This window comes from Schistocerca americana, chromosome X (genome assembly GCF_021461395.2).
Source record: "Schistocerca americana isolate TAMUIC-IGC-003095 chromosome X, iqSchAmer2.1, whole genome shotgun sequence".
NCBI classification, from domain to species: Eukaryota; Metazoa; Arthropoda; class Insecta; order Orthoptera; family Acrididae; genus Schistocerca; species Schistocerca americana.
The window spans coordinates 966,442,078-966,454,635 of NC_060130.1; the positions used below are offsets into that span (position 1 = coordinate 966,442,078).

Sequence of the window (12,558 nt, forward strand, 5' to 3'; positions counted from 1 at the left end):
TCATCAAAATATAAGAGGTATTAAAGATAAAGTTAGTGAACTGCTCATATATGTTGGCTGTGAAATTATTGGTATATTGTAGCACCACTTAAATAATTTGACAAACATTACATACAATTACAAACCATGTAGGAAAGATACTCCAATGGTAAAAGAGTGTTTGTCAAACCTCATTAAGGAACAAGAGTGGCAGGGTGTTTCTAATGCCGATTACATAGATGACAGATATAACACTTTCCTTAACACATTTCTCATGCTATTTGGGAGTTGCTTTCAATTAGTGTGTTCTAAACATGGTATTAGAAGTAAAAGGCAGCCTGGGTAGCTGACTAGTGGGAAAAGGATATCATGTAGAACAAAGTGGGTTTTATATAAGAATGTTAGAAATAGTCGCAATCAAGCAACAGTAGCTCATTACAAACAGTATTGTAAGGTGCTTAAAATGTTATTAGGAAGGCAAAGACTATGTGGTATGCAAATAGAATAGCTAATCCACAGGATAAAATTAAAACCATATGGTCAGTTGTGAAGGAAGTATCTGGTCAGCAGCACAAGGTTGGCAGTATTAAGTCAGTTTGTAGTAAATGTTAGCCCTGTACTTAGCCATATTTGTAATCTTTCCTTTAAGAATGGTCAGTTTCCTGAACAGGGTGTCTACGTGGACAAGGAAAAAAAAAATCCCGGATTTTTCCCGGATTTCCCGGTTAAAAATACACTTTCTCCTGGGTGAAAATACACTTTTTCCATGTTAAGTGACCGTATATTATTCCTTGGCACTGTAAAACTCAATCCTTTGAATGTTTATGTTTTTATACACTGACGTAGAATTTCCCACCACTTTAGAAAGGGGAAGGGGGGGGGGGGGGCACAACTGCTCAAAGGAATCTAATTTAAACAGTTGTCACGTCACGCTCATCAGAGGCAATTTGTTGTTATTTAGCATTGCATAGTCTTCCAAAAGCCTTTGACACTTTTTGCTGTTGGCAGACGCTTAAGCACTGTGTTTTGTTTTCGTATACGGTGCATTTCCTTTGCAACTTAAGTTTATTTTATGTTTCTTTTTTTTTCCTTGTTGATGTTTTGTTGCTGCAGTGTTATTCTGCAGTAGCTGGGTACAGTAATATCCTTTGTTAGAGTATTGGTTCTTACCACTCAAAATCACAAAAATTTAACTGAAAACTAAAACAATGAAAAATTCCTGGAATTGTAAACAATTCCCGGGTTTTTCCCGGTTTTCTCCAGGATGAAAAAATTCCCGGGTTTTTCCCGGATCTCCCGGTTGTCCCGGGTCATATTCACCCTGCTGAATGACTGCAGTTCTCAGTAGTAAAGTCACTTTATAAAAAGGGAGAAAGGGATAAGGTAAACAATTTTGGACCTATTTCTATGCCATCAGTGTTTGCATAGGTTATTGAAAAGGTTGTGTATGTAACGATAATTTATCATTTTATATCACATAATTACCTATTAAATGTACAGTTTGGCTTTATAACTGATTCACAATTGAAAATGCTATATTCTCTTTTGTCTGTGAGGTAATGGATGGATTAAACAAAAGGTTTCAAAAGCTAGGCATCTTTTTTTGATGTAACTAAGGCATTTGATTGTGTTGATCACAAAATATTGCTTCAGACATTGGACCATTACGGAATACGGGAAGTAGCTCACAATTGGTTCACCTCTTGCTTAAGCAACAGACAGCAAAATGTCTTTATTCACACTGTTGAGAATGGCTGTGATGTGGGGCATGGTCAAACGGTGGGTGCCCCAGGGATCAGTGTTGAGGCCACTTCAGATCCTTATTTACACAAATAATATGCCATTTAGTATTACAGGGAATTCTAAAATATTTCTGTTTGCCGATGACACTAGCTTTGTAGTAAAGGATGCTGTGTCCAACCCTGGCTTGATATCAAATAGTGCAGTTCATGACATAAGTTCATGGCTTGTAGAAAATAAACCCTAAATCACAGTAAGACTCAGGTTTTACAGTTTCTAACACACAATCCAACAAAAACAAAAGTTTTAATTTCACATAATGGGCATACGACTAGTAACATTGAACAGTTCAAATTGCTAGGTGTTCAGATGGATAGTAAACTGTCATGGAAAGCCCATGTTCATGATCTTATTCGAAGGCTAAATGCTGCCATTTTTACTTTTTAAACGGTATCTGAAATAAGGATCATTCAACATGAAAATTAGTCTACTTTGCTTATTTTCATTCAGTGATGTGATGTGGTATAATATTTTGTGATAACTCTTCTCATTGTCGAAGGATATTTTTGGCTCAGAAATGGGTATTTCAGGCAATAAATGATGTATGTTTGTGAACCTCTTATTGACCCCTGTTCACTAGTCTGGCAATACTGACATTAGCCTCTCAATATATATATTCATTGTTGTTGTCAGCTTATTCCCAAGACATAGCAGCCTTCACTCATTTAATACTAGGAAGAAATACAATCTGAATTTGGATTCCACTTTCGTGCAGAAAGGTGTGCAGTATACTGCTACATCCATTTCCAATAAGCTACCACAAGAATTCAAAAATCTTATCAGTAAACCACACCCTTTCAAATCGAAACTGATGAGTTTTGTCATGGTTCACTCCTCCCATTCTGTCAAGAACTTGCTTGCAAAATTAAAATGTTTCCTATTTTAAATTGCTGACTGTGTTTACTCAAACTTATGGCTTCTCTTTTTGGTTCATCAATATTTTACTTTATCTGTTATTACTTTTCTGTTGTAATATAATGTACTGACACATTACATGACCTTGGAGATTTGCTCCTCAATTTGGTCCTATGGAACTAGATGTATAAATAAATAAATAAGTAACCATTAATATTTTTTTGAGGATGGCCCAGGTGCACTCCTATTTGTATTATGTAGGAAGTTTATGTATTTGTGAGGAGTTTTACGTGTTTAAAGGTACCCTCTATCATCTACTGTATAGATCTTTATCATGTGGTGAATTCAACTACTTTTGTTGTTCAACTTTGTTGTAGAATTTTGGTGATATACTACATTTCACTTGTAGATCTCTTTTATTGACAAGATTTTTTTTTTCTTTACAAATCTTTCCTGTCCTGTGTCCACAGAAGTCAACATTTACTTTTTCCTTACCTATGTGTTTTACCCAGCATATAAAGTCCTGCAGTACTCTATCACATCCTCCAACAATTGTTGTTGTGGTCTTCAGTCCTGAGACTGGTTTGATGCAGCTCTCCATGCTACTCTATCCTGTGCAAGTTTCGTCATCTCCCAGTACCTACTGCAACCTACATCCTACATCCTGGTGGTACATACCACCAGCTGTGCTTCAAAAAGCGTTTGCTTCTAGATTGTCACCTCCCCTTCACCCTTCTCACTCTTCCTCCTCCTTTGCACCCACCTCTCTGCTGTTTCCCCTCCTGCAAGACATGCGTTACACAGCAGATAATACTCCACTCCATCACCCTAATAGAGAGAAGTGCCATTAAAATTTGTCCAACAATTACGTATCAAAATTTTTGTTTGCTTGAGGTGACTAGATTGTACATTTTATGCAGACAACTAACTCCTAAAACCACTGACCAGTGTTTCCTGAAATTCAACACAGAGATGCACTCTGCCCCATATTGCTGATTTAAATTTAAAAGAAGTACTGTACTAATAATCTGAATTAACCCACTATATTTATCATCATACACAAATTAAGATCTCTTCAGTACAAATCAGGTGTCGCTCTGTAAGGATTATTACCAGAGTTTGATTGTCTGTTAGCCAGTATTTTTTTTCTCTATTTATGTGCATACTTAGTGTTATACCACTGGTACACACCACCAGCTGTGCATCAAAAAGCGCTTGCTTCTAGATCGTCACCTCCCCTTCACCCTTCTCACTCTTCCTCCTCCTTTGCACCCACCTCTCTGCTGTTTCCCCTCCCGCAAGACATGCGTTACACAGCAGATAATACTCCACTCCATCACCCTAATAGAGAGAAGTGCCATTAAAATTTGTCAATGCCACACACACATAGCTCTCCTTCCCTGCAGGATAACCTACATGCTCTTCTCCCATCAGTCGGAAGTTTGTTTAGGAACAATGCATGTGCTTCTGTCACACAGAACCACATTCTAGCTGAGAATCTTTTCATACTTTATTAACTGATTATAAACTCACTGCAGTCTTTCCCTTCTTCATGTGAAGTGTTATGGATGTATGAGGATACTGTTAGCTGTTTCATCACTGTGCACAAACATTATAATTATCTCTTTTGGAGTTTGCCTTGTGTTTCTCCATGCCTAGAACTTTGTTTTACATGCTTATTTTATGCCACATGACAGTCCCATGATATTCTGAAAACAGTAAACTCTAAGATCAGTGGACAAGACAGATGGTTTTTCCAGGACTTTGTCAATTTAGAGGCAAAAATAAGGTTGTAACGAATCCTCATTTTCAATTGACAATCAAACAAGTGCTGTGCTGGTCTTTTCCTTCAGTTTTTCTAGTTGTAATTTCAATTATAGAGAACGGTTTGTTGATAATTGTTGTTTGTAAAACATTGCAGTTGAGTGACGTTACTGGGAAAAATATTAAATCTATGTGTTACTCTAAGCATTAGATCTTGTACTTTCTTGGTGTATTTTCATATTTTATCTCCTTAAATTAATGTCAATTAACAACTTTTCCTGTGTTTTTCTGCTAAAGGGATTTAGGGTCATACCATGGTTTTGATGAGTTAATGAGCAGTATTTTTACGTAATTCTAATGAATATTAATGATTTATCACAGATCTTTAAATATTTAAGGTCATACCAGATCCTCATTTGGCAGCTGGACAATATTTTGTTCTATGTTGAGCACTAACTTATGAGAAATTTTGATTATAGCTACCCATATCACTCACGCAAATAAGTCACCCTTCAGACCACTACTTGGTCACATTTCAGCCTGGTTCATTATCATTTGTCTCAGTTTTAACTAATTAATTCACATGTAAAACTAAGTGATATACGTACACACTACTATCTCATGAGGTAATTTAAAATGGTTTTTAAATGAATAGGTATATCTTTCATTTTGCTTTTCTGAGATTTTCACTATGATGTGGCTGTATTGGCCATTTCCAATGATGTATCCAAGTTAAGGCAGTGATAACTCATTAGATGCTCTGGCAAGTTTATGCTACAATTTTTTTTCCAGTCAAAACTACTCCAGAATTCTGATCTGGGTGTAGTACTTATCTCTCTCTCTCTCTCTCTCTCTCTCTCTCTCTCTCTCTCTCTATGCCTAAGTATGCCATAGTTCACAATGTTTTGAAAGACTGTTACTCTATGAGGTGATACAAGATAATATAAATTGAGTAGGTAAAATGTTAATATTAGAAATTCATGGGTTTTGATGTACAGCCTTTGCTATCCCCTGATTTCACCCGTAACTCTAGGATGTTTCGTAGCCTGAGCAACTTTGTGCAACTACTAGCCGCAAAAATAGTTTAACGACATATCAAGTTTTGAATTAAGTTATTACCCTTTTTCAAATGCACTTAGTCCAGTTCCAACCCACACCACATGTTAATGTTCTGCAGTAAGCTGATTTATTATGTTTTTTACCCAAATACTTTGATTATAACAGAATTAAGTCTTCTGTCATGTTGTTGTTGTATTTAATATTTTGTATTAGTTCAACTATGTAGAAACGTAATTAATATTTTAAAGGCAATACAAACAACTACACACTTTAGCAGGGGGGAGGGGGGGGGGCGCTGTAAACCATTAAAGGATCAAGGCTGATCCAGTTTGGACAGCTTCTGCTTTCTATGACAATGAGTTTACTACTGAAACAGTAAACTAATAATAGATTTTTTTCTCCTCAACCTAACAGAAACCACAATAGTTCATTCCTCCTTTGTGAAGCTTTCTGGAATAATTTTAACTTCGTATATTTTAAGAACTGATAATCTGTACGATGATGATTTCAGTTATTACAGGAGCTATTGCATTGCCGCACAAAATCTTAACAGTTAATATTTTCCTGTTTTCTTAACTCATGAAATTCGATAAACTTGACAACATCTTAGTCCCCTGCCATTTACACTAAATGAAAACAATTGTAACAGGACCCTCCCACAGCATTAAGGCTCCCACTAGGGCAAACCGTCTTTCCAGCAGTGACTGACATCCTTTTGTAAACAATGTGAGTCACCACTCCTCTGCAAGGGATAAGCAATGTACAGGGTGGCAGCAAGTCAAGCTATATTTTAAGCAACTGGTTTATAAAATTTTATTTAGAAGACCCCAGTCAAATCCTTACAAGTTTGCTCCCAGAGCAACTTCCATTGTGCACACATGACACAAGTTGCCTGCCTTTCAGAACCAATGCAGTTCCATCCAGTTCACACTGCTGACAAGAGATGCCCTCAGCCCTCTCCTGAAACTGCTAGTGAATTCACACCATCGGTTTTGGCAAACAGCATAGGTGGGATACAGGTCACATGTGTGGATGCTGGAGCATTCTGCAGTGCAGAACACAGTTACCTCACTCTCTTGTGATCCAGACCTCTAGTGGAACATACGTCTTTCATGGCAGGCAAAGCCTCCAGTTCTACGTTTCATGATTGCCCATCAACATAAGTTAACATGACCCACCTCCCCTTCTGCTGCCCATTTCAATTAGAAGTTCAACCTCCTAAACTGGCCTAAACCTGGTAACTTCCAACCCTAGGCATGCCCCTTGTATACTGTACATTTGAATATATTCTCTTTATTTTACCTAATATCCTGTTCTGTCATTTAATGGCAGCAATGGATGTCCACTTACAAGACCTGACCAAACGATCAGCTGTATGTTGTCGTTGTAAGCCATATGTAACAACCTGCCCATGTACATATCTGCAGAGCACAGGTGAAATACAGACATTTGATGGAAAATATGTGGACATGCAAGAAAATACAAAGTATAGGATTACAGATACACCAGCAAGATAATGCAGAGTACAATTACAAAAATTTCCTTTTGCTTATTATTTTCCCCATATCGTATCAAAATTTCAACAATAAATAAATTGCATAAATACTGATTAGGCATAATGTTAACTATTTAGAAATATCCTTTTCATGAATAAGAGTTTGTAAATTTGATTAGTCAGAGTGTGTTTATCCCAAGAAACCACTCATAAAAAGGAGGGGGGGGGGGGGGGGGGGCACTTATCTTATATTCAGGCTTGTCTTAAACACGAGTAAATACCATATTTCTCACTCTGCATGGGAGTGTATGTAGTATTGAAACTTTCTAGCTGATTAAACAATGTGCCAGACTTCATCTGAAAGCTAGCAGGCATCTCTTGTCTTCTTTATGTGCCTATCGGTGACTCAGCACCTAAATTATTTGGTGAGTTAATTCCTTTACTTATTAAATTACTCATAATGTTATTACTAGAGCCCAGATTTTCAGGCACTATCAAATCGAATAACATGCATATATTCATGCAATGTCATATCAGTAAATACACATAATAAAGATAAAGAATTAAAATATGTCACAGAAAATGATGTTTCTATGTCACAAGAAGTGACAGATGCATATTTAGGTGAAGAAATTTTGGACAAAGTCTGATCAAGTTGATAGTTGTTTTACACTTTTGCTAGAAAGTATTTTTCTCTTCTTTGAAAATTCAAAATCCGGATTTGATATGATAACTTTGTTATCTTAAAAACAACAACACCCACTTCTCCACAGAATGATTGCAAAGATCTTTAACCTTTACAATAACTGCCTGGGACTCCACGTGTGACTTGCAACTTTGGTATTTTCAAAGAAAATGAACAAAATTTGATTTGACGTAAATGTGGTCTTGCCTCATATCTGTTTCCTTGAATTTCACTATCATGTCTTTAATGCAAACTGCGTTACCGACCTCAAAAAACCTACAGCCCAAAAATGAAGCAAAAAACTTACACTGCAGTACCTTAATGCTTTTCAGTAGAATGAAGCAACGAGATGTCAACTTCAAAAGATCTGTAGGAATTCAATGTCTCTTACTGACAACATAATCAAAATTACCACAGTAAAAGATGGCAGCATTAATCCAGGTACCCCACCTGGTTGAAAAAGGTTGTAGGTGCACAGCTAAATCTGGAAGAATATCTCTAAATCCAGCAACATGGACAAGTGCTTTTAAGAGTACCATCAATTGGAAAAAAAGGGCAGCATATGACTTATTACTGTCAGCAGTTTCAAACATTTGTATTTTGTGAATCAGTTTTCCATGTTCGTATCATTGTTTGTAACACTGTATTGACACAATCAAATTTTACACTGCCATTTCAGTTACATGATGTACCGCATGGGGCAGCAATGCTAGACACTTCAAGTTATGATAAAAATATTTAATAGCTTTCCCAGCCTTCATCACATATGGAGCAGCATTGCGCAGCAATAATAATAATAATAATTATAATAATAATACCCTTTTTAATTTAATTTTTTTGGCACAAAGTATATTGACTTCTACTGACAACTACTGAGCTGAAGTAGAGCACTTGAGCTCACTATGAAGTTCACAAACTACAACATATTTGCAGAATTGCTTATTTACTGCGTCTTGGCGCAGTTCATATGAATAAATCAATAAAAGATGGTGTCACACACGTTATTGCAAAAAAGGGTCAAAAACGTGATATGCATTACAAGTGTCCCAATTCATACCATCTGCAAAATATACATTTACCCATGGCCACACATGCAAAAATTCATGCAACTTGTGTTTCCACAGAAATCTGGACTGTAGTTTTTATACACCCGCCTCGGAAAGTGAATAACTCTCACAGCCTCATAATAATTTGAAATAAAATCATCTGAATAACCAGGAACTTTCACACACATACTTTATAGTTATAGAATTAATTAATGCTGACTCCCAAACTTCACATTCATTTCTTCCTAACAATTCCATTATCACAAATATCAAACAATCCCATTGAGAAGTATAACTAATATTTGACTGGATCTCAGAAAAATTATAGCTGCACACTATACAAAGCACAGTTCACAGCATTACCCTGTCAATATTTATAGAAATCACATAAGCGAAAAACTAATTGCGGACATGACTACGGGATAAGTATAGTGAATATATACCTGATTCATTGTGGTCTCTGTGCCACCAGCTAGGTTTAAAATATTTCTTCTGTCTAGCTGATTCAGCATATGGTTCACCTGTTAGAAAATACATTACTGGTCAATGAAACTAAGCAGCTATCAAGAATATTTTGTAACTTTTGTAAACAAAGGAAAGGAAAAGAATGCAATATCATAGACATGTGACTCGCAGAAATGAGCACTACCTGGTGCAATTTATATAAATTAGGATTATGAACACCAGATCATGACCAGCATCATCATCATCATCATCATCATCTACTACAGGATGATTATAATTAGAGTTAAGCTTGCAAAATGCTGTAGAAATTACACCACATCCATCTCACAAGATGTGTGAATACACAGAATTGTCAAATATGGGCAACGGAAATTCCACATGCAAATCAACCAGTACCACCTCATCCTGAAACGGTCACTGTGTGGTGAGGGGTTTACAGCATCATTTACCATAGTGCCAAATTTTTTCGAAGTGACGGGAGCTTCAGGTCCTGTTCCCTGTACCATCACTGGTAAGCACTGTGAGTGTCTTTTGTGCAATGATGTCATTCCAGCTCTCCAACAGCGTGGATGTGTAGATCGAATCATGTTTATGCAAGATGGCACCCCTCTGCACACTGCAAATCTAGTTAACCAGCAGCTGAAGCACTATTACAGAAATGCTAGAATTATCAGCCACCATTTCCCTACAGCCTGGCCGTCCCAATCACCTGATTTTAATGTGTATGACTTCTGGCTGTGGGGCTATCTGAAACATGATATGTACAGTGTTCCGACTGCCAACTTTGCTGCACTGAAGGCACACATTGTGGAACACATCCTGACCGTGACACCGGAAAGACTTCCATCAGTTGTGGAAAATGCTGTTTCTCAATTTCAACTTCTTGCAGAAAACGGTGGACAGCATTTTGAACATGTTTTATACCAGTCACACAGAAATTAATAATCCAATTTGATTTTGATTCATGCTTTCTATGCAGTTTTGCCTCCGGACAGTTAAAAGCCGATTTTTGCCATCTGATGTGATATGACCTTGTAACTAAGAGTATCACACCTGTAGGGCCATGCACATTGAGTAGTACAGTTTGTTTAACGTCAAGTGTACACCTTAGGTGGTGTTGTATGATTCATTTGTCACTTGTAGTAGAGCATCATTAAATTATGAAGTTTACAGTGCCATCTATTGCTACATTTTGTAACTGTTTATTTTTCTTCTGCCATATGTTTTTCCCCTCTCTCCAATAATATTCTGTTGCAATTTTAAGGCATTCTGAACAGTGGTGTTATTTCTGCAACAGTTTCAAAGTTTAAATTTAATTAGAATAATCCTGTAGTACTACCACATTTCTATTCAGTTAAGTGTGATCTAGTGCATCATCGCAATTACAAATACCCAGTGAAGTAGGTAACACTGTGCTTTTGATGAAGATGAAGTAGTGCACAAATTGGTGAGGCTATAGACTCTTTGTTACTGAGAAACTTCCCTTTGTCCATTTCTGCATGTTTCGACAAATACTTCAACAAACACTTAATTCTACAGCTCCATCTTCTCCGCGGTATGCCATCTGTCTCTAGGGTACAAGGGTTCAGCACAAAGTTTTGTATTCCAGTGAAACAGTCTATAACACATTGTCAGTGGATATCCGGCAGGAAACAGAACATACTCAGTTATTTCAGAACAAAATAAAAGAATGCTTGATTAACCACTATTCCTACAACTTACCAGAACACTTGGCCTTAAGAATGTGATTCTGTATAACTCAAACAGTTGTGTTAGATATATCTTGATGTTGTCAGTATAAAAAAAGCTGACAAGGGTCTGTGTAAAGTTAGATAAATGCTTTGTTTGAATTATTATTGTGTCTGTGTATGTGCGGATGGATATGTGTGTGTGTGCGGTGTATACCTGTCCTTTTTTCTCCCTAAGGTAAGTCTTTCCGCTCCCGGGATTGGAATGGCTCCTTACCCTCTCCCTTAAAAGCCACATCCTTTCGTCTTTCCCTCTTCTTCCCTCTTTCCTGATGAAGCAACCGTTGGTTGCGAAAGCTTGAATTTTGTGTGTATGTTTGTGTTTTTTTGTGTGTCTATCGACCTGCCAGAGCTTTTGTTTGGTAAGTCACATCATACAATACAATACAAGCAATACAAACAACTACACATTTTAGCAGTGGGGAGGGGGGGGGGGGGTGCTGTAAACCATTAAAAGATCAGTGCTGATCCAGTTTGGGCAGCATCTGCTTTCTATAACAATGAGTTTACTACTGAAAAGAGTAAATTAGTAATAGATTTTTTTCTCCTCAGCATTACAGAAACCATGATAGTTCATTCCTCCTTTGTGAAGCTTTCTAGAATGATTTTAACTTCGTATATTTTAAGAACTGATAATTTGGACAATGATGATTTCACTTATTACAGGAGCTATTGCATTGCTGCACACCGAGCGAGGTGGCGCAGTGGTTACACACTGGACTCGCATTCGGAAGGACGACGGTTCAATCCCGCGTCCGGCCATCCTGATTTAGGTTTTCCGTGATTTCCCTAAATCGCTCCAGGCAAATGCCGGGATGGTTCCTCTGAAAGGGCACGGCCGACTTCCTTCCCCATCCTTCCCTAATCCGATGAGACCGATGACCACGCTGTCTGGTCTCCTTCCCCAAACCAACCAACCGACCATTGCTGCACAAAATCTAAACAGTTACTATTTTACTGTTTTCTTAACTCATGAAATTTGATAAACTTAACTACATCTAAGTCCCCTGCCACTTACACTAAATGAAAACAATTGTAACAGGACTGTCAAACAATCCTGTTAAGAAGTATAACTTATATTTGACTGAATTTGAGAAAAATGATAGCTGCACACTATACAAAGCACATTTTGAAACATCACCCTGTCAATATTCACAGAAAACACATAAGTGAAAAACTAATTGTGATGATGACTACAGCATAGATATAGTGAATATATACCTGATTCATTGTGGTCTCTGTGCCACCAGCTGGGTTTAAAATATTTCTTCTGTCTAGCTGATTCAGCATATGGTTCACCTGTTAGAAAATACAACACTGGTCAATGTAACTAAGCAACTATCGAGAACATTTTCTAACTTTTGTTAACAAAGGAAAGGAAAAGAATGCAGTATCATAGCCATGTGACTGGCAGAAATGAACACTACCTGGTGCAATTCATATAAATTACGATTATGAATACTAAATCATGACCATCGTCATCATCATCATCATCTATTACAATTTAAGCTTTCAAAACACTGTATAAATTACACTACTGGTTAGAATGATGTCAAATTGCAATGGAATATTATCAGAGAAGAGGGAAAACGTATAGCAGAAGGAAAAAATAGTGTGTAAACTTAGCAATAGATATCGCTGTATGTCAGAATATGTCAATGA

General features: G+C 37.1%; 1 protein-coding gene across 1 annotated transcript in view; it reads right to left on the minus strand.

The window, feature by feature from the left end:
* Nucleotides 1–12,558, minus strand: part of LOC124555342 — an 856,442-nt gene that overhangs the window by 408,936 nt on the left and 434,948 nt on the right. Inside the window, exons 17-18 of the mRNA XM_047129223.1 lie at nucleotides 12,118–12,195; nucleotides 9,127–9,204 (exon numbers count right to left, since the gene is read on the minus strand). Of these exons, the coding sequence (XP_046985179.1) occupies nucleotides 9,127–9,204; nucleotides 12,118–12,195 (156 nt within the window). The remainder of the gene's footprint in view (nucleotides 1–9,126; nucleotides 9,205–12,117; nucleotides 12,196–12,558) is intronic.